The sequence below is a fragment of the Bemisia tabaci genome, chromosome 1 (genome assembly GCF_918797505.1).
Source record: "Bemisia tabaci chromosome 1, PGI_BMITA_v3".
NCBI lineage: Eukaryota > Metazoa > Arthropoda > Insecta > Hemiptera > Aleyrodidae > Bemisia > Bemisia tabaci.
The window spans coordinates 86,335,780-86,359,769 of record NC_092793.1 but is presented as its reverse complement, the minus strand read 5'-3'; the positions used below and the strand labels follow the sequence as shown (position 1 = coordinate 86,359,769).

Genomic DNA, 23,990 nt, shown 5'->3' with positions numbered 1-23,990 from the left:
TCGCCCTTTTACCGAAAAAGTCCTCAAATTCTGCTGTTTCAAAAGATTCAACTGAATAAATAAATATTACATCGATTAATTCGTGGCCAAAACTGTTGAGAAGAAATCAGAGGAAGGGCATGAAGGTTGGACGGAGATGAGAGACTACCCAAGTAGCATTTTGCAACGAAAAAATTGCAATTTAAATGAAATAAAATTTCCAGATGATTTCAACTTTCTTGCAAGAAAATTGCAATTATTTTACAACATCTGACCCCCTCATTGTAAAAAAGTTGCAATTTTTTTTTTTGCAAAGAAATTTCAATATTGACGACCTTTAAATTTCAACCCCTAAATTTTCCGGGGAAATTATAATAATTCGAACCCATGCTTACCTAATGTCCTACGACGTTTAGCAGCATAAAATACCGGACGCCCTTGAGTGGGCTTGAACCCGACCCGCGAATGTCATAGCGGAGCACTCTTCCACTGAGCTACAGGGAGCTGATGATGAGCTGGGTTGAAATCACGCCTGTTAAGGCTGTTATCGCATGCATTGCGTCAGTGCGTGGCTCAACATTCATCATAGATTTGATTAACGCCGTTTTTCTCAGGCTTCTTTCTTTTGCCTATTATTTATTTTTTTTCGTGTTATTTATTTTTTTCATATTTTTTTTGTCTGATTTTTTTTTTCGATATCACGTAATAGGTACTCACACTAAATTTACACCGGTGTAAATTACACCACATACTAACTTGAGAACTTAAAAATATTTTCAAAAATATTTTTAAAATATTTTCAAAACTTTCTTAAGGAATATTTTTAACATGCATGTTTACAGGCAATATTTTTGAATTATTTTAAAAATATTTTTTGTAAACATTTTCAAAATATTCCTTTAAAATGTTTTAAAAATATTTTGAAAATATTTTAATTACAATATTGCCATGAAAATATTTTGATAAAGGTGACAATATTTTCAAAATATGTTGGGCTATATGGGTTAGGTGAGACATTTAAGTCGAAAAAACTTTAAAACAACTAGAGAATTGGATGCCAGGCACATGGCGTGAATTTGTTACAACATGATTGCACCGAAATTGCAGTCTTTATAGTGCCTTGAAAAAGAAGGTTAGGCAACAAGCATAATCTACATTTCTTGCAAACTTATTGCAATAAAATTGCAACTTTTTAAGCGCCTTCAAATGAACGTATAGGCAACAAGCAAAAATTGCAATCAACTCACAATCCATTGCAATGAAATTGCAATCCATGCTACTTGGGTACCTGAGCCGAGCCGGTGCGGAGGAGTCTCGGACCCGCACAAGGGGCTTCGGTTGGGGTCTAAACGGGATTTTACAATCCACGCGGGGTTTGGGAATATGCACCCCGGAGGTGGGCACGCGGCGACAGGAGGTTGTCGCAGTAAAATTAAGTTTTATCGCAAACCTCTTGACCGATTTTCAAAAACTTGAGCTTGTTTTTAAGCTTAGAGTATGCCTAATATAAGTGTCTTTTTATCGATTTAATTTATCTTTTTTCGTTTGGAAGATACAAGGTAGGGAACCTTACTTTTTGGATGACCCTCGTACCTACATTAACGGACGCACGCTTTTGTATAGAAAATTTAAAGAAATTCTCGTCGAATCAGAAAATTCACCGAAAAATATAAAAGGAACTTTGGCTCTGATCCGTTCATTTCTAGAAATTATTCTGACATTTTGGACTGAAAACAATATTTTTGATAGATAAGGCACAAAAATTGTGTTTTATCAAAACCTCCACCTTTCCGACGCGTAAATCCTTAACGAACAAGAGAATAATGGATTACTGAATTTGGTTGGAGAGGAGTAGATCTTACGAATAACGCCGTCCAAGCGGTTCGGGCGGATTTCTGTAAAGGACCATTCAAATTATATGTAACGCTGTAAGGGAGGTCAATAAGGAGAGCGTTACGCCGTTTTGTTTTTACGTGTGAAAGAATAGGGACCTACGTCGCAAAGGTGTTACGAGGGGAGAAGTGAGTGGGGATCCAAAAATTGGATTAGCGTTACGTTTTTTATGAGCCTGATGTCACTCATGGGCGTAAGGGTGCATCGAAATTTTCACGTAGGTAAGCCGTAGAGAGCATGGTGGTATACGGACGGAAGGGCTCATCATCTCAAAGTGTAGATGCGCCCTTCCGCCAAAGGTGCGACGGTATATTTGGAAGGCCCCTCTTGAGCAACTCGCCAAATACATGGTGGTGTACGGCACATTGCATCCACCTCCTCAGTAGGCGCTTGGTAATTTTTTTATATCCTAATTTTAGGGAAATGGGTTTCTTCGATCAACATCACATAGATCCTTAAATTGAGGAAACAGGAAATGCTATGCCCGTTTCCTAATTTTAAGGAAACTGATCTCTGCAAACGACACTCCATGGATTCTTCAATTCAGAAAACGGCTTTGCTTCTCTCCGTTTCCTAATTCTAACCCTGGTAAAAATGGCAAGTGTTAGGTCAGTGAATTTTCCACTGAGGTCAGTGCAATTTGCTCTGAGGTCAGTTCAGTTTTCTCTGACGTAAGTGTTAAAGCACTTACCCAAGAAGTCAGCACTGAGGTAAGAGGCACTGACGTCGGGAGAAAGACTTACCTAAGTGCAGAGATGTCTCTGAGGTAAGCGGGACTGAGGTCAGGACTTGGTTCAGAGGGTAAGTCTCTGACATCAATCTTAATCGAACCGCACTCACTCCCAAAAAGTAGAGATGGCTCCCCCTTCCCCCACCCTATTTCATTTTCGTGGGGGAATATTTCCTCGGGACACGGGGACCACAAACTTTATCTTTCAGAGAGGCATATTTTGTAGAAGGTGGGATTTTCCTGCCATCATGCACCACCATTTCCATCGCCATCGTCATAGCGGGGTGGAGCTCTCCGCAGCATCTGTTCTGTTATGCTCAGAGTGACAAAATGAAATTTCATTTTTCATGAAATATCAACGGTTTTCAGGGGCTGCATATTTTATGCAACCCACATAAAGTGGACGTATGCATGCCAAAAAGAACTATGTGCATGGAATTTGCGTGCAACATACCACCCAAGTAGCATTTTGCAACGAAAAAATTGCAATTTAAATGAAATAAAATTTCCAGATGATTTCAACTTTCTTGCAAGAAAATTGCAATTATTTTACAACATCTGACCCCTCATTGTAAAAAAGTTGCAATTTTTTTTTTTTTGCAAAGAAATTTCAATATTGACGACCTTTAAATTTCAACCCCTAAATTTTCCGGGGAAATTATAATAATTCGAACCCATGCTTACCTAATGTCCTACGACGTTTAGCAGCATAAAATACCGGACGCCCTTGAGTGGGCTTGAACCCGACCCGCGAATGTCACAGCGGAGCACTCTTCCACTGAGCTACAGGGAGCTGATGATGAGCTTGGTTGAAATCACGCCTGTTAAGGCTGTTATCGCATGCATTGCGTCAGTGCGTGGCTCAACATTCATCATAGATTTGATTAACGCCGTTTTTCTCAGGCTTCTTTCTTTTGCCTATTATTTATTTTTTTTTCGTGTTATTAATTTTTTTCATATTTTTTTTGTCTGATTTTTTTTTTCGATATCACGTAATAGGTACTCACACTAAATTTACACCGGTGTAAATTACACCACATACTAACTTGAGAACTTAAAAATATTTTCAAAAATATTTTTAAAATATTTTCAAAACTTTCTTAAGGAATATTTTTAACATGCATGTTTACAGGCAATATTTTTGAATTATTTTAAAAATATTTTTGTAAACATTTTCAAAATATTCCTTTAAAATGTTTTAAAAATATTTTGAAAATATTTTACTTACAATATTGCCATGAAAATATTTTGATAAAGGTGACAATATTTTCAAAATATGTTGGGCTATATGGGTTAGGTGAGACATTTAAGTCGAAAAAACTTTAAAACAACTAGAGAATTGGATGCCAGGCACATGGCGTGAATTTGTTACAACATGATTGCACCGAAATTGCAGTCTTTATAGTGCCTTGAAAAAGAAGGTTAGGCAACAAGCATAATCTACATTCTTGCAAACTTATTGCAATAAATTGCAACTTTTTAAGCGCCTTCAAATGAACGTATAGGCAACAAGCAAAAATTTGCAATCAACTCACAATCCATTGCAATGAAATTGCAATCCATGCTACTTGGGAAGTTCTTTTCAGTATGGGTAAATACCTACGCCCAATTATTCGAGAATCGAAGTTTTAAAAACATTAATGAAATTCACCACGAAATTTCATGATATTTCATTACGAAATCAGTTCATGCAGTTTCATGAAATTTTGAATCTCTGGCAATGCTAAGGAGTTCGAGTTAAAGTTGCTGTCTGGGAGTAGCATTAATCACCAATCACTATCAATAGGTGTGTGAGGGGTAAAAAGCGCGCTAAAAGGGGCCAAGAACCTTGGGGAAGCCACGGCAAACTGCCATTTCGGACCGCACGGTTTTTGCGCCAGTGCGGCGCGGCACTGAAAACAACCGAAGGGGTGTCCACGTAGGTAGGCGTTGTCCACACGAGCGCGGTTCGCGGAACTTAGTTCGAGGAACTTGTTCCCGGAACAAGTTTTAGCTGAGCTAAAAACTTATTCCTCCAAAACCTGGAACTTCCCCCGTGCTCCGAGCTTCTACATAATGTTTCTTTAGATGTGAATTTGTTTGTTTTTGTTTTTTACGTCCTCTACATGTCTTGACATTTATTTTTGTTACTTTGGCGGCCGTAATAATCTATTATTTTGCAATAATTATATAGTTTTATTGAAATTCCGGCTCCAGTTCGGGCGAACTCGTGTGGACAGCATGCCTCGTTTTAAGGAACAAGTTCCGGGAACTGAGCAGTTAGTCGAATAAGTTCTCTGATAAGCGCTCGTGTGGACAAGGCCTTAGGCTACTCCCTGGCAACAGCGCCCGAGGCGCAGGATGACGCTAAAGACGAGGGAGGGGGGAGAGCTTTGGCCTGTTGATTTGCCTCAAAAAAATGGGTGGGGGTGAGAGCCTAGACGCACGGGAAAGGATCGTGCTTTTGGTCGTCCGGCTTATGTGGAGTCTTCGTCCCGTTCTGTCGCGAGAGAATAGCCCCCGGGATGCTCACGCGATCCAAAAATTGCCCGGCAAACTCAGAAAGTTTGGCTAGGGGCGGGAAACTCCAGTAAGTGACGCCTACGACGACAGCACCGGACGGAATGGAAGAGCCGGATCTACGAACTTGGCCTGGCCCAGACGCCTGAGAACATCGGTGGGTTGAGTGGGTACAAACTGCAAAGTGCCACGAACAGTGAGGTTTGAAGACGCCGTCAATTTGGACGAAGGTGACGATCATTACAGATGACTATGCTATATCTTTGCCGTGAACGAGCTAAACAACAGCCGTAAGCCAGGAATGGAGATTGGACTGCACACCGCTGCTCGATGAAGCGTTCGAATCGCCAAGATTCTACAAGGCAAAGATGAGTGTTTGGCTTAACATAAGCTGAGAGACTTGTTAGCTGCTGCGGGAGGAGCGTCCGAACCGCCAAGATTCTTCTATGCTGCGACGGTTGGCTTAACTTGACCTAAGTATTCACCAGCTGGAGTTTAATCGCCAGGAGGACTGATTTCGATTTTCTTCAGCTTGGCCGCTGGGATGCCCTTAAAATCAAATTGCGTGAAGGTGAAATTGATGGGACACCTCCACGCAGAGCTGAGAGCGCTACCTGGCGATCAGTGAAGGTGTCAACGGGTCAGCGTCGCCACGCGACGTGGGAGCGGCGGCGGCGGCGGGGGGGGGGGGACCTACGAGTGTCGCGGAGGCAAGGGCGTAGTTTGATAAGAGATGGAGCGACTGCCGGCGCGTTGATAACAAAGAGCAACGCCCGGCTGGCCGGAAAATTGTTTGCTCGCGGCGCTAACAATATATACTGCCGTGATAGTGAAGAGAGCCGTAACTTACGGCTGTTTTTGCACTTACGACCCGTAAGTGCAAAAATGAAGTTTTGAGAAAATGGGCTCACTTAAGTGACGCCATAGCGTCTGAGCGGAAAGTTTTATTGAAAGAAGCCTCCGTTTTCTGTCAGATTCAAATTCCCACCAATCATCTGAAAGACTCTTAGAAATCGTTTGGCTGATTGAAAATCGACTAATTTTATTACAATTAGGTAAGTATACAGGGTGTAAAAAAAGTCCGTCCCACCCGTGCTAACTTTTGAACTAATTGAGCTAGGGAAATGAAACTTTGGGAATGTTCCTATCTCAAAGGAGACAATCTTTTTTTTTGGGGGGGAGGGTCAAAATTTTGGTCCCCTCTTCAGGGGGGACGGGGGCCCCCCAACTTTTTTCTTTCAAATGGCAACCTCTATCTTGTGATACCTCATTTGAAAAAACATAAAAAAACTAAGAATTTTGGCTCAAATCGTAGATTAGTATCTTAATTTTTGACCGAGTTATGATAGGTCAAAGGTCAAATTTAACCTATTTTCAAAAAATCATAACTCCGGTTCAAATTATCGTAAAGAGAAAAATAAAACGAGAAAATTTACCAAATTGTGTTCACTTTTAAGTAAAAATTGCAGAAATCACTTCGAACTAATTTTAAGGGTGTTTTTGGAACTCCAAATACGTCAGTTTAATTTAAAGGGGGGGGGGGGGGTTCGGGCCCCCCAAATACGTCAATTCAAATAGCATTCAATTTTCTCGCGAAATAAGCCAATTTCCCCTCGATTTGCCTCCACATTATCTCAGTGAGGTCAAAATCAGTTCAACATTACGTTGGCAAGTCCCCAAATTTCGGGAAAATAAGTTTAAAAAAAAACGAAATTTAAACGGTCAAATTTAATCACTTTAAATTTCGTTTCGTCATAAATATGCTTTATGACTTCTGCATACTTCCGTGGCATCAGTGGTTGCGCTTTGAACACCCAACATACACTTGTTCAGGTTAGAAATCCGCAAAAAGGGCGGCATTTTACTTGAAAGCACTATTTTCATGGGCTCTTTGGAGGAATAATACCATGTAAGGCTGTTTTGTCTGAAACTACGTCAATTTTTGCGCACTCACGGTTGTCTCATACGTAAGTATGTCTCGTTTTCATAAAGATAAGAAGTTTGCTTTTTAGCTATACTCAGTGATTACATCTAAAAAAGACGGGTGATTTTACGATACCTACCCAACAGGAATAGCTAAAATGTGCAACACTTTAAAAATAAAAGTGCACCAATTTTAAATAAATTTCATTACTTCATTTTAAATGTATTAAACTGCCATTTTCCATCTTTGGCACGAACGCGAACTATTTTGATTCAGTACAAAGTTATAGTGATTGCTAAACAAGCCATTGAATCAGCTATCAGCTCCTCCCGCGGGACTGCTGGAGGTCCACGCAAGCATGGCGGCCCTGCCAAATTGTGTCGGTAACGTAACCGACACAGCGTAACGGACACCGACACTTAAAAATGTGAAATGAAAGATGATACAAAAAATGAAACATGGCAATTCTTGAGATAAGAGGTAAAATTACTGCCGCCTTAAAAGTTTTTTAAACTTGAGGGACTTCCTGTTATAGTTTAATAATATTAAATTGAGGATTTTGTGTAGTGCGTAATTAGTGCTACTGATCTAAACATCACTGGTTTTCATAAAAATTAAAGTTTTCAGTGTAGAAAAAGCCGACTTATTAGTAATGGTTTAGTCAAGAAAACTTTAGGGAATAATTTGATTGAAGTTTTGAAACTCCTGTTTCATCTGGCGAGATATACCTACACTTCACTTAGGTAATAGGTACAACACCAAAAATACGTTTCTAAAAGTGGCGACATTCTTTCCAATGACACTTCTCGCTTAAAATTAACATTTCAGTTCAACGTGGCAATTTTCTTGAACATTATAGAGTCTCCTTTCGGCAAATATTGCCAAAGATTCCATGATCAGTACCTACTTATTTACTAACGCAAATTGCCCTAATGCTTCAAAATTGGGGTTGGCGACGCGTAACCGACCGGACATATTCGGCCTGTAAGTCTCATATTACTAAATACAATCATAATTTTTCATACTTTTTAGGATGGATAAGTTCAGGGACATCATTCCTATTAATTTATCATCTTGGTTTTCAATCGTTTTGCCGTAAGTCATTTATAACCTACGGCGACACGACTATTCCTTTTATCGTGAGATCACCCAGATACCCAAGACGAATTTTGAACGAAACTCAATTTCGGAAAGACGCTTAGGTGCGGTTCTCTTTGCTATAATGATGGAATAGAATATTTATTCAATAAATTTTCGCTGGACGGTGGAACCTACAATGGGGAGGGATGGGTTATTTCATCAATGCAAATCGCTATAGGTCCTAACGGAAAACCAATAATTTTAGTCTTCATTTAAGGCCTCAAATGGAGGCCAAAATGCCATCAAAATCACTTACTTCCTATTTCAGTGATCCTTCTTAAAATCTAATGGACCCCGCACACTTCTTATAAGAAAGTGCACCACCATCGATTTTTGATTTTTTTACTGCATTCAATTCATCTTCAGATGCTGATCAAAAGTGATTCATTGCGCCAACTTTCTACGATGCACCGTTTTCGCACAATACGCCCGGAACGTTTTAATTCTTCAGCGATGAAGAGTCAAAAAGAACGAGGCCTTCTAGAACAGGTCTGATTCGAATAAGGAAAAACGTAGCGAATTTTTGTCTTTTGATGGGGAATCATTTCTAAACGGGACCTTCGAGGTTAAAAAAACCAACTCAACTTGTGCGCGATAAAATGTGCTCCGAATAGGAAATAATACCTTCAATTTTATGAAACGAGTTCACTTTTCATTTCAAGTTCCTAAATTCGCAAGATTTTCCAATTTTCTGAAGGCATGTTCAAATCAGTGATTCTTAAGGTTAAGTTTGGAGCAATTTTTATTCACCACATATTGCATCTTTAAGATTTACAACCACATGCAGTTATAGTCAAGTTCCTCAACAATATCAAACAACCCTCAAAGAGCAAAACAAAAGTTAAAATATACAGGGTTATCCAAAAGTCACTGACCACCCCTGTAACTTTTTTCCAAATTGAGATAGAAGTTTTAAACTTTGGCAATGTTCCTCGGTCTGAAGTAGCAACTTTTTGGTCCCCTCAAAATTTTAGGGGGCGGCCTCACCTAAGGGGGCGGGGGCTAACTTTTTTTTTCAAATGGCAGCCCCCCCTTTGTGATACCTCATTCGAAAGATAATAAAAAAAAAGTTTTTGGCGCAAACCGCAGGTCAAAATGTTGATTTCTGACAAAATGGCGGCCAGTCAAAGGTTCAAAATGGCGGAAATCTAACATCTCCGTTGTTTATTGACGGATTGGCGTTAAACTCGGGATGCGAGGGTCTTACGAGACGAGAAAAACGATTCTGGCATTGGTTTTCCAGAAAAGTTAGTCCTTTTCAAAATGGCGGCGGTCAAAATGGCGGATTAGTTAGTATTTCAACAATCTCATGAAAGATTCCTAGATTCCTTTATATCGAGCCAAAAACCACCAGTATATCGGATTTCATGCGAATCCATCGGTAAACAGCCGTAAAACTGATTTCCCGCCATTTTTCCGCCGCCATTTTGAAATTAGTCGGAATTTCAGATATCCATTGAAATATCCGTTCTTCTCGTTCCGAAGTACCCCTGCAAACCAAGTTTCATGCAAATCCAACGATAAGCAGCCTAAATATCCACTTCCCACGCTAGGCCGCCATTTTGAAAAGGATTGACTTTTCTGGAAAACCAATGCCAGAATCGTTTTTCTCGTCTCGTAAGACCCTCGCATCCCGAGTTTAACGCCAATCCGTCAATAAACAACGGAGATGTTAGATTTCCGCCATTTTGAACTTTGACCGGCCGCCATTTTGTCAGAAATCAACATTTTGACCTGCGGTTTGCGCCAAAAACTTTCTTTTTTTATTATCTTTCGAATGAGGTATCACAAAGAGGGGGGGTTGCCATTTGAAAAAAAAAGTTAGCCCCCGCCCCCCAAAATTTTGAGGGGACCAAAAAGTTGCTACTTCAGACCGAGGAGCATTGCCAAAGTCTCAAACTTCTATCTCAATTTGGAAAAAAGTTACAGGGGTGGTCAGTGACTTTTGGATAACCCTGTATGCAATATTTTTCCTCATTTCATGGGGCATGTGAAAATGTAGGTAACGTCCGCAACAGAAAAGCCTCTAAACTTGACGCTATTTAACGCAGGAGCCAGTTTAGAAGTTCATGTTTGGTAAACGATAGGACATAATCTTCATTGATACACTAGCAGTATCAGAATGTATTTAAATACTTCAGTTTTCATGTTACACAGAGTCGAAAAAGTGTAACGTCCGCAACGCAGAGGACGTTACACATAGCTCTAGAAAGAAGTAATCTAACATTCAACCTTTTTGATATGCTGCTATTATAAATTCAGGTATACACTGTAGCAGCCCTATTATGTTTCACTTTATTTTTACATTTGAAATGTGTTCAATTTTAAATTTAATTTCGGTAAAACGCTTTTTATTATTTTCTGAAATATTTGATAAAGTCCAGATGATGTGCATTTAAATGCAATCTAATTATTCATCGTAACTCCTTTTAACTTCTCTTTACGTTCAACGAAAAAGGTTATTATGTCCATCCTGCGGTTCCTGCTATAACAACGTTACTATAATGCACACGTGGGGGCCTACATCGGTAATGCTTCACATTGCTGCCATCTGTCGATGCCCGCGAAAATCACCTTTTCGTGATTTTTTCAACATGTTATTAAGTGATATTTTCGTGTGCAGTGAAAAACTCAAAGGAAATTTTCGGGGCAGCGCACTTGGTCAGTTATGGATTTTTTGATGATGGTGTAGGTTAAAATTCTTCGCACTGCCCGAGTTTGATAGCATAATTACAAAATTTTGACGCTCATCGGCATCCCCACTTTCGAAGTTGGAACACCCGTTTTACCTACTAAGGTGGCAGGAGAGCTTAGGGGAGGATGAAATTCAGATTCCTTGGGAACAATTTCCCCTTCATGTTTGCCATCCCCGATTTCGTTGGACCTGAAATAACTGAAATAAATAACCTTATACGGGTGATCTGGGACACCCTGTATTTTTCTAAAAAGGTGAATTTTTGTACCTACCCATGACAAACGTAACATCTCTTACTTATAAATGTTCTGTACCCTCTACTGAAACTACATGGACACCTATTTGCTGAAGCTAGTTTATACACTTAAATTACACCTAATTTATGTGTTTTTTAATACCTGCAAAAAGGACACTTTATAGAATATTTTATCATGACATTTTATACCTATTTTCTGCTACCTACTTAATATCCTACTTAAAAGGTATTTGAATAGGTAGGTAATTCTTATATATCTTGAGGGTATTACATATCACATTTTGGCTACTATAGGGAGGCGGAGGAGGAGTAGCTGAAGAGAAAGTCAGAATTCAAGTTTTCACGGAGAAAATAGTCGGTGCCTACGCACTTCTTCCATCGACCAAACGTTTTTCAACTCTGCTGTACTGAGGTACAGTCAATGAAGCGCGTATACTTGATATATTTTGACAAAAATATCCTCGTTTTGTTACAGCGCTCGTAATTCAGTTTGCTTTCTTGGCGTCATTTTCCTGGTTGAATACCATGTGCATTGACATTTGGTGGACGTTTAGGTAAGCTTTTTGGTAAGAAAGGACATATATCATCTAAATTTAGTATTTTTCGGACTCTCGCAATCTACAAGCAAATTTATTTTAAAACTGTCTTAATTTCTCCAAAACCGCACGCGGCAGTATCGATAGGGATGCTGTTTTATGACATTGAAACAATATTCCTTTTAAGACAGAAAGTCACATTGCTGGGGGATATTCCCGTATGCATACAGGGTGCGGCAAAAGTCTGGAGACGGCCGTTTATTTTTTTAACGGTTGCAGGGAGAAAAACGGAATTCGGAGGATGTTCCTAGGTCCGTAAGAGCTACTTTATGGCATATCCAAAAATTTTGGGGGGCGGCACCCCCAAGGGGGGGCGGACCCCAACATTATTTTTTCAAATGGCAACCCCCCCCCTTTGTGATACCTTTTTAGAAACAGCATAAAAAACGAAACATTTTCGCGCAAACCCCAAGCCGCCATCTTGATTTTTCACAAAATGGCGGAAAATGAGCATCTACCTACGAAGTTTGCCGATCAATCTGCATGAAAATTTGTATCCCATGGGTTTTAGGACGAGTAAATCGAATTTGACATCAGACGGTTTACCTAATCCCCAAAATTTGCCAAGATGGCGGCATTCAAGATGGCCGTAAATTGAAATTTCCGGTTGTTTATCGATGAATTTGTACGGAATTTGGTATCCCAACGTTTTTTGGAACGAGAAAATCGAATTTGGCATCAGTTCAACCTAATTCCGAAAATTTTCTAAGATGGCGGCATTCAAGATGGCCGAAAATTGAAAATTCCGGTTGTTTACTGATGGGATTTGTACGGAACTTGGTATCTCATGGTTTTTGTGGACGAGAAAATCGAATTGAGCATCAGTTTCTCCAAATGAATTACAGATAAGTACATGAAAATGTTTAATTGGAAGAAAATATTACAAATATAAAGCAAGCGCTCGAAGTGATGATCTCCTACGTCTTGACAGATTCTCATTCGAACGTCCGTACCTTGTCTCACGTTGTGTAAAATTTCCGGAGTGATGTTGTTAATCTCGTGCAGAATATTCGCCTTGAGCTCATCAACTGTCACCGGTTTGGACTTTTAAACTTTAATCTTCAGCCCCCCCCCCCCCCCCACCACAAAAAGAAATCTAAGGGTATGTTCAAAATTGTACGAGGATCATCCAAAAATGAAGGTTCCGTACCTTGTATCTTCCGAACGAAATGAGATACATCAAATTGGTAAATAGTCACATATTAGGCATACTCTAAGCTTTAAAACAAGCCATCGTTTTTGAAAATCAGTCAAGGGATTCGTGAGAAAACCTAATTTTACTGAGACAACCTCCTGTCGCCGATTGCCCACCTCTGGGGTCAGGATGCGCGGAGAGTCGATTATTTCAGACTCGGGCATTCGCCTTTAAATATCACACCAAAAAATAGTTTAAAGTTTTCTTTGAGTAGGTCTTAACTTACTTTTTGACGTAGTTTTCACATCTCTTTTGACATTTCTAGTATTATTACGGCAGCTTTTTGATGCCGTCCGCGTAAAAGCTCTCGCCTTGGCTCCGAAACTAGTCATTGACAGCGATCTGTACCTCTGAATTGGTTGGCAATCACTTTTCTTCGTGAAAGTTTTTCCACTCGGGAAGAGATGAAAGTCACATTAGGCTGAATTAAGAGAGTATGGAGGATCGGGGGAAAATTTCCCGACGCAAAGCAACTGATTTGGAAGTGCAGATCGCTGTCAATGACTGGTACACTTTTTAACTCCCTTAGACTTCTTTTTGTGGGGGAGGGGGGGGGGGCTGAAGATTAAAGTTTACAAATCCAATCGGTGACAGTTGATGAGCTCAAGGCGAATATTCTGCACGAGATTAACAACATCACTCCGGAAATTTTACACAACGTGAGACAAGGTACGAACGTTCGAATGAGAATCTGTCAACACGTAGGAGGTCATCACTTTCGAGCACTTGCTTTACATTTGTAATTTTTTCTTCCAATTAAACATTTTCATGTACTTATCTGTAATTTATTTCGAGAAACTGATGCTCAATTCGATTTTCTCGTCCATAAAAACCTTGAGATACCAAGTTCCGTACAGATCCATCAGTAAACAACCGGAATTTTCAATTTTCGGCCATCTTGAATGCCACCATCCTGGAAAATTTTGGGAATTAGTTTGAACTGATGCCAAATTCGATTTTCTCGTTCCAAAAAACGTAAAATGTTAGATGGGAGGGGGAGGCACTTTTCTAACACCCTGTAGATTAGATTTTGTAGCATTATTTCAATAAAATATGCAAACTTTCAGAAATGTTTAAAAAAAATATGGAGAAAAACAAATTGAAAAAAGATTTAAACAGTCAAAAAAAGAATTTAAAAAAAAACAGGAAACAAAAAAAAATTGAAAAAACCAAAAACAAAAATTAAAAAAACAGAAAACAAAAAAGAATCAGAAATACAGAAAAAAATAAAAAAAAAACAGAAAAGAAAAATGATATATCTCGATAATCCGAGATCGGAGGAAGGGAATAATGAGAAGCCCGGAAATGCGTGTACCAACAAGCTACGCCATTTATTGAATGAGAACAGCTGCCCCAGCAGGGCTACCACACCTACAAGGGCAAATCTCCCTTGCAATACATGCTAAGTACCAACCTATGAATTATTCGTATATGACAAAAAATAAATTATAAAAGAAAGGTAAAATGAACGAAAAACTTCATTAAAGATAAATACCGTGACCTGGTGAAGAAGCTTACCCATTATTTTTAATTGCAGTTTAGAAGAAAATAATGCTCCAAAATGTAATCTATAACAAAGTTCTATAAACAATACGGTGTGACATACAGTAATCATTAAAACAAATAAAATACGTGAATTTTTCCGGGATCTAAACTTTGCAGGGGACCAACAGTTTTACTTTATTTCTAAAAAGTTTGACTGAGGATCTTAATTTATCCGCGAAATCCCCCGTTTTGGACCACTGTGAGATGAAAATTTGTGAAGCTGGAAACAATATAATACATTGAGGACCATTAAGAACATTGTTAGCCGTGAAATCTGCAGGAGACCGACAGTTTTACTTCCATTTTTAAAAATTTGACGAAGAATCTTAATTTTTCCACGATTTCTCCCCATTTTGGACCGCTGTGCGACCGAAATGTTTGTAACTGAATACAGTAACATGCACGGGGGCCCAATAAAAACACTTACAGCCAAAACCCATGAATTGTGTAACTTTTCCGTCCATTTTCCCGTCTTTTTGCTGTAAAAATGCTGTCCAGAATTATGGCAATTTGGCAACTTTGCCCCCCCCCCCATTTCTCAAAAACCGTGCGTTTACTGAAGGTAAAATTTTTCCCAGAGTGTTAGGGTATCAGAAGGTATCGTTTGGGTCCGGTTTCAGAAAAATCCCTGCTGATCCAAATTGTACCATTCTTGGCGTCGGTCTTTCCTTAATATCTACCCTTAAATAGCACTCTAAGTTATATTTTAAGTTTAAAAACACATTTTTGTAGGAGGTTTTTCTTAAAAGGTTTTGTCATTAAATCCGCAATATTTTCACCTCAAAATACTTCATGGATAGCAATTCCATGGTAACTCCATGGGATTTACTGACTCCATGGTGACTACATCGGATTCCACGGTGACTTCATGGTAATGAAATGAATCTCATGAATCATGGTCATGAATCTCCGTGGTGACCACATAATTTTAAGATGATTTTCTACCTCATCATTTTATAAAATTGTTATGCAAGCAAGTTGTTAGTTGTATATAAAACTTTCGGGCGGTTCTGACGCCTCGGTCAAGTGCCAAATTACTATTTGTTGTTTAAAGAAAATTACGCAATTGATTATACAAATCTGACTCTGCGGCCCTCGGATCTTCGGTCTCGTCCCCCCCCCCCCCCCCCTGCGTTCCGCAGATTTTAGATTCGGTCGGCGGACTTCCCGACTTCTGGCTTCTCCGTTGTGTATTTATTTCATTTATATTTTTAATCTATTATTTTATTTACTTTTTACTTTAATATTGTGTATTTTACTTGTATATTTTAAAATATTTTATTTAATTATTTTCATACATTTCATTATTTATTTAATTTATTATATTATAATTTACTAATTTAATTTTTTACTAGAATATAAGATTTATTAGGCCATAGAGTATCTAATGGCTGTGAAGACACATCTAGTGAGTTTTAACACGATATTAATTTATTTTATTAATTTTTTTGTAATTTGTTGCATATATTGTTTCATGTATGTTTTATATGTATGTATATTTATGGTTTTAAATGATGTTTACGACCTTTACCATGGAAACAAAATGGTATCATCACGATATCTTGAGGATATCAAAATTCCTGCATAATGACAAAATATGATTTCCTCAGGATATTCTCAAGAACATATTTTTTTCCACGCCCTTAAGATAAAATCATTAGATCTCTTCCGGATATCTCACACGATTTCCTCCGGAAACATTTTACTGCTGTTCCATGGGAACCTCGTTATGATTTCTCCGGACTATCATAAAATGATGTCTTGGGCTAGTAACAATATGATATCTGTTAGGGTCATCCCCTGAGGTGATGAGAGGATTGGACACGAGATTCTCAACGGATGCAGGTGTGATGACAAACTGTATTGCCAGATGCCAAGTCCGACATCCCCGGACAGCTAGGCAACAGTGCTGCCTCAGGTGGCAATGTATAGAAGTACTTAACATGACAAGTTCCTTTTTTTTTTTTTTTTTTTTTTTTTTTTTTTTTTTTTTTTTAGAAAATTGTAAGTCTGTGGGAGTTGATTCTCCACATACCGCTGTATGGGGCCGAACTACTTAGCATGCTTTAAGGGAGTTACTGAACAATTTGACTTAGTAGACGTAGAAGATTGACATTAGATACAAAGTGGAATTGGCTTGTAGAATTATTTGCTGATGCGGCTGAAAGGAAAATTATATTTTGGTCTTCGTAGAATTAAATAGACATAGTGAGCACAGTTTGAGCATCAAAGACAAAATATGTTAAAGATTGTTGTTTGCGAGAACCAAACATCTATTTTACATTGAGAGAATTTTGTGCATTTGTGATAATAATTTAAGGAAAATATGAGATGACATACCATTAAGACATTCTTTCAAGGAAGTATGGATCTAGACGGCAATAATAGCCTGATAACACAATTTTCAAGTCTAGTGTGGAGTTAACATGGGGAAATGGTTCAATAAATGAACATGAATAATCATGATTTGCCTGATTTTAGACTTGAGTTTTTTTGTTTTTTTTTTGGGGGGGGGGAAGGGGGCAGGTGTTAAGGTGTGGTTACCACTTATCAATGAGAAATGATTTTTTCCATTCAATTGAGACAAGACACTTGCTACAAATTTTTGCGTAGAAGGACCATAATTTTACGTTAAGAAAAATGACGTTCCGTAACAATAAAGTAACTGGAGTCGGACAGCGTTTAATAGCTTGCTATGACAGTTCCACAGTATCTAAAGTAGGATTTATGTTAACGGAGACAAGAGATACGACAAAATTTTACGTTCCGTAACAATAAAGTAACTGGAGCCGGACAGCGTTAAATAGCTTGCTACAACAGTTCTACAGTATCTGAAGAAGCAGGATTGATGTTAACGGAGAGAAGAGATACGATACAATTTTAGACCAGAAATGTGTAGACTCACGACTAGAAGCGTTTGATCAGACGACAAGACAAGACAAGATCGGGGACGTTTAGCTGGACACAGAGGACAGACATGATGCGAAGGACAGACAGACAGGGAGACGAGACGGACAACTTGACCAAGACACACAATTTTGACCTGGACTGGACGTATTTGACGATAGACAAAATTGGTGAGGGCCATTTCGGACGCTATGCTTTACGTGACGCATGGACTTGACTAAAAAATTTGACGGCTTGACGATTTCAACTTCATAGCACGAGGGACGACTTGATCAGCTTGACATCGGCCTGACAGTTCGCGGAAGTTTGAGGTTAGAAAGTTCGGGACGAAAACGGACGGTAAATTGTACACTTGCATACACAAAATCAAAACTAATATGTTTTTAAGGATATCCTCAAGATATAACTTATCAGTTGGCACGTTACTAGGGTAGACTTATAATTTACTTAAAATATAAAAATAAATTATAATTGTACCTAGGTAAAGGTTGTAAATCTCATTTAAGCCCCAATCCATGTGAGTTAACTACCAGCTGCAAGCTGAAAACATGTGTATATATATATATATGTAAATAAATTAACTTTTTCCTTAACAGCGACTGGACAGCCTTTAGAAGCACTATTCAGAATAAATCAGACAGATGGAAGCTTACAGTTAGCTCGCTTTATGCGTGGGGCTTTCCTTCCTTTATTTGTTCCTTCACGGCACTGGTTAATTACCTTTTTCGAATGGCAAAAAGCGGCAGGCAACGAGTTAACATTGTTTTTCCCGATTGGATGGATCCTAATATCGGCGAAAAGAGATGCTTCTTTGGGAGTAAGTTACCTTTCTGTCCATAATTGATGTTGGGCTTTCAATTCAAATAGGTAGGTCCTTCTAAACATCATAATTTCCGCTGTCTGTCCTTTTTCGATGCCAGGATTTTGGGTTTGAGGCGCTGCTGCGCCTTTGCACGGGCTCCGTTCGGTAAAATATTTGGCATAGAGTGTACCTGACTTTGAAAATATGAAACATTCAGCATATTAATCCAGGTGGGGCCAGAAAAGGCCCTTAACGATACTTCTTTTCCTCGCTGCAAAAAAACAACATTAAATGTCAGTTGCTTTACTTGCCTTAAATAATAATTTTTCACGTGAATTGTTTACGTACAGGAAACTTACAAACAAAGATCAAGTTCATTAAGTTCAAGCTTATTTACATGCGACAACTAATATGAGTATCCGATATTAGTTTCGTATGATTGAACTAATTACCTACCTACTAACTTTATAGAAACTCATCGCTTAGAAATTGTGCAGATAGAAATTGTGCATTTAGCAAAATCCAGGTAGGGCCGGAAAAGGCCCTTAACGATACTCCTCCTTTAATGTAGGCTTATAGAATCCATCGAGATTTGGGCCCAAAACCCCTCGATACTCGAAATAACTATACCCAATAGCAGTGATCGCGATAAACGATTTAATTGGAGAATGTATCGCGATTTTATCGACGTCGCGATTTATTGCAATATTTCGGGAGAAAAATCGCGATAAATTGCAACAAAATCGCGATATTATCGAACGCGATTTTATTAAAATTGCAATAAATTGCAATTTTTCATTAACGCATGAATGACTGAAAGATGTTCTATTGCCGTTTCTACGAGATCCGTTGGTATACTAACCATCTCATTTTTTTTTATCAATTATTAGTAGGTATAATGTTACAAAGACAGACTGGTAAGCTTACCTGAACCGTATTGATTTTTTCAGGTAAGAATGCCACTTTTATTGGTAATCAATCCCCGGTAACTTTCCATTTTATTCGGTAATTATACCACAGTCGATAAACTATTGGCGTTTTTCCCAAGGTCCATCGGTAACTTTGCCATCTCACTATTATTGGTAATTTTACAGAGACAGAATGATGAGATTACCAATAGAACCTTATTTTACCAACCGTATTTCAGGTATGAAATAAAATACAGAGGAGGGAAAATTAAAAAAAAAAAAAAAAAAAAAAATCAATGAAAATCGGTGTCAGTCAACGCAAAGACATAAGTTGTGAGGTTGCGAAGCGCCGATCCATGTATAAGAGGCTTCAATTCGCACACGCAAGACATAGCGGTCATAGCATAGTGACAATGTGTGGCCTTCCACCGTAGCGATTGGGGTTCGAATCCCCGCGGAGTCGGGGATTATACGCTCGTCTTCGTCAAAGGACCTGACGGCTGAACCTAACGGCAATCGGCTGACAACTTTAACCTTTTTTGGCGATTTTATCAATCGCTAGGATCACAACATCTGAGCGATCATCCTCGATCTTATCGCGATAAAATCGCAATTTTTTCGGGCCGATAAATATCGCAATAAAATCGCGAAAAGATCGAGGATAATCGCTCAAATGTTGATGATCCTAGCGATTTTATCGCCGATAAATCGAGGTTAATCGCGACTTTATCGGCGATAAAATCGCGATTTTTCCGTTGAAAAATGCTACTTGGGTACCGTTAATGGAGTGGAGGTCGACCTTTAACAAGACCAAATCTTGACTTTCTGCTTTCTGTGGATCTTCATTTTAATGTTATGTTATTGATGTGTCTTAAGCACGAAATGGGACCACATTTACCAGCACACCGTAAAAGATCCACCAGAAAAGATAATTTTGATCCAAACTTAATTCTCCCAGCACACCTCCCTCTTCCCCCCTACACGGAGAGTTATGTACGGATTGATAGCTCTAGGGGCTACTTTTCACACATCACACTGAATACCGGACATTTAATATGTGTCAGTATGATCTCATTTAAATATTTAAAGAACTAACCTTTTTCCCTATGTTAGATTCTATCTACTTTTCTCTAAAATATGTGTTTATTTTTTCTTGTATCCATGATACAGTTATTTGTTTCAGTTCGAGTAGATGAGGTGCCATGATTGTTTTCTGTCTATAATTGAGATACTTTCTGCTCTCTTTATGTGTCCTGTTTAAAACTAATTTTTGAAATCAGTTTTCTTTGCCCCCCCCCCCACTTTTTCCTCCTTACATTGAATTATATCGTCATATCATTCATTCTTAGTTATCTATTGGATCCTCTAGTTCGCCGCGTTTGCGTGTATCCCGGTGCCATTTATTCACCGCACCGCCGCATTTTTTACAAATTCTATTATAAAAATTGAACAAAGAAAAGAAAAGAAACTATCCCACACAAATGATCCGTGCATGCATATTGCATATTACACATAATATGAGAAGGCTTAAACTGCAAGCATCTCGGCAATTCCGGCGGGCACGCGCCCGGAGCTTCGAAAACCTCCCCTCCCTTTATCACCCCAGGTGTCCTACTAAAATTTTCGGCCTAGCCAGTTGATGGTCCATACCTACTTTCATTGTAATGTATACCAATTTTCACGTTTCTAGGTGCTTCCAAACTTACGCGCGTTATGATTTTGTCCTCCCTACCCATAAGGTCACAGCAATGTGCCACGCGGCGAGGGGCTCAGGACGGCTACAACGGTGCGTGATGGGTACCGCGCGTCGAAACCCGCGCATAAAAATGGTCGTAATTTCTATACTAATCGTTTCATTGAAAAGTATAGCATGTCGCTCGATATGGAACGAGACGAAAAATCGCCTGGACGTACTTTCTTTGAAAATAAAAAAAATTACTTTTTTGGGTATTTACGAATTTATGTAAAATTCTACTGATCAAATTGCAATAAAAGATGTAACTTGTCAAGTTAATGTGACGTTCCATCCGAGAAGCATACATAAAGCGAAAATTCATAATTTTTAAACTTTATAAATTGTTCTGATTGTTCGTTATCCAAAATGGAGGAAAGGGTCTTGAACAGAGGTTTGAAAACCTACCATACATTTAGCAGAAAAGTGGAAGATTACATGGTAGATGTAGAGTAGATACCTACTACCAAGAGAAGAAAAAAAGACTTCCAAGAGAGACTGCCTTCCTCTTTTAAAGATTATTAAGGTAGATGAATCTAATCTTTAAGGAGAAGAAAAAGAGTTTTTTAAGGTAGCTAAACAATTAAGAATGAAAAACTTGATTATCATGAAAAACAACAAAGGAAGTCTAGTGTGGAGTTGACATAAAGGGTTCAATAAATGAATAAGAATAATCATGATTTGCCTAATTTTAGACTTGAGTTTTTTTGGTTTTTTTTTTGGGGGGGGGGGAAGGGGGCAGGTGTTAAGGTGTGGTTACCACTTATCAATGAGAAATGATTTTTTCCATTCAATTGAGACAAGACACTTGCTACAAATTTTTGCGTAGAAGGACCATAATTTTATGTTGAGAAAAATGACGTTCCGTAACAATAAAGTAACTGGAGTCGGACAGCGTTTAATAGCTTGCTATGACAGTTCCACAGTATCTAAAGTAGGATTTATGTTAACGGAGACAAGAGATACGACAAAATTTTACGTTCCGTAACAATAAAGTAACTGGAAGCGGACAACGTTTTTTAATAGCTTGCTACGACAGTTCTACAGTATCTGAAGTAGCCCTGCTAAAAATGATTGTAATGTTAGCATATTAATAGCAATGTGACTCTGTATCAATCCATCATACTTAAAAAATTGTTTCTATACCAGTTCTTTATGTAAATTCTGAATAGGTATGCCATCGAATTTAAGCTAAAAATTATTTAAATGACCGCGATTAAGGGTTATTTAAAATTTGCGATTTTTTTGCCATTAAATGATCAAACTGAATTATCCAAAAAACGGTCACTCCGATTTTCGATTTTTTTTCCACTTCAATAAACTTAGGATATAAACTTTTTAATGATATAATTTTTTAATTACCATTGGACAGTCAAAGGCCTAAAAAACTTCAAGTGGGCTAAAAAAGGTCAGAAATTGATAAAAAAAAAGACGATTTTTTACACATTAACCAGAGTATCTCAAAAATAAAGACTTCCAGTATCAATATTTTTTTTCTAGTTCAACCTCATCATGTATACCTAGAATCGATTTATCAACACTTAGAGATACTCGTCGATCGATTAACCACCTTAAGAAAATAGAAATCGGCCGGAAATGCTGCAAAATGACGGAAAAAGATAATTTTTTGCCTGGTAATGGGTTTATGTCGCGAGGAATCGCTGTCATTACTAATTTTCCATCTTCATCCTGAGGCACACTTGGTACTTAGAACTATTAAATGTGCATCGATGGGTTACGGATCCGAACGGAAATGGAAATCGGCCGGAAATGCTCCAAAATGACGGAAAAACGTGGTTTTCCACCCGCCTACCGCAAGTTTTTTTTTTTTTTTTCACGTGGAGGAGGTTGAGGCGAATCCGTCGGCGGACGATGTCCAAGTAGGGACCAAGTGTGCCTTAGCTTCGATTTGACTGAGTATCCCAGCAAAAGTTTCTTTAAAATGTGTAAATTTATTTTGAATAAGAAATTGAGGTTTGGCTCGGACATTGTTTACGTGCAGGAACAAAATATTGGTGATTAAAATTGACGATAAACAATGCGAAATGTGAAAGCTAAACTTTCATAGGTAGAGGGTGAGACATCATGCAGGCTTTCCATACACCCTTATCATTTATTAGCTGGAAAACTCAGGATTATACCAATCTCAAGAGTTTATTTAAACCCAAAAAAAAGCCACGATACAAGCGAAATAGAGTAATAATAGGACAAAGCGTAACATTAGAAACCAGAGTTGTAGAATCTGAGGAGAAGCCTAAGTTCTTGACTTGACCTAACCGCAGCATTTGAAGCCATGAATTGACTAATGAGCTTAATCAAAAGAGAAGGAAGAGGCCGACCCTGGGGGTAGTTATATACTCTGAGTCACCTTTTCTTTGATACAGCTCGAGGATGAGAGGAACTAAAATATAAACCTCTCCATAAAAGTACCTCATACACTGACGCGGAGTAGAAACCGAGATGTGAAGGTACACGTTATACAAAGCCAAAAACTTGTATGAAAACAACGTAAAAAACATAAATGCGGAGAGCGGAAGGAACCAAAGCTGCCGCTGTATCACGACGGAGCAATGAAGGTTATAATATTTGGCCGATGAGCTCTATAATTAAAAGAGAAGGGAGAGACCGATCGCGGGGTCAGTTACTCTGAGTCACCTTGTATTAGCTCCGACCAAAATAACAGGAAGTACTTACCTAAATTGAAATATCAAGCTACCTTCCAAAAAAAACAAAAAAAAAAAAAAAAACACCTGATGCGGAGCCTTATAAGTGTAAAAAAATCAAAACTACAAGAAATAACTGAAAGTTCGTAGGAAACCTGAAGTCTGAAGAAATTACGAGAATGAGAACAATCGGAAACCGAGCTTAAAAGGGGGAGGGTCAAACGCGAAGCACAGACACTAACCTGTTCACAAGTCTGTACACTCCTAAATCCACGGGTTAAGGAGGACATGTGATTACTAACGAGCCGGAATTGCATAGACGCATGTCATCGGCTAGTATACCAATTTTTTTCCATTTTTGCATTTTGTTGGAAACTGTCTATTTCTTAGCATTTCTGCACTTTTCATAAGAGTGTCGGTAATATATGCCTATGCTAAAAAAAATCCTCTCTTTTTTTTAATTAGCTTAATTGCGCTTGACTAATAAAAGGAGATACATCGGCAGGGCTCGCCTGGTGATGACATT

At 38.5% G+C, this 23,990-nt stretch overlaps 1 protein-coding gene across 12 annotated transcripts in view; it reads left to right on the top strand.

Annotated features, from left to right (window-relative positions):
* The window catches only part of LOC109031667 (G-protein coupled receptor Mth2), a 95,625-nt gene that overhangs the window by 46,565 nt on the left and 25,070 nt on the right, over window positions 1–23,990 (top strand). For 11 of the 12 annotated variants that reach the window (XM_072306358.1, XM_019043325.2, XM_019043324.2 and 8 more), the window contains 2 exons: window positions 11,592–11,670; window positions 17,956–18,176. In XM_072306358.1, coding sequence (XP_072162459.1) covers window positions 11,592–11,670; window positions 17,956–18,176 — 300 coding nt within the window. The remainder of the gene's footprint in view (window positions 1–11,591; window positions 11,671–17,955; window positions 18,177–23,990) is intronic. The other variant, XM_019043326.2, reaches the window with a different exon arrangement.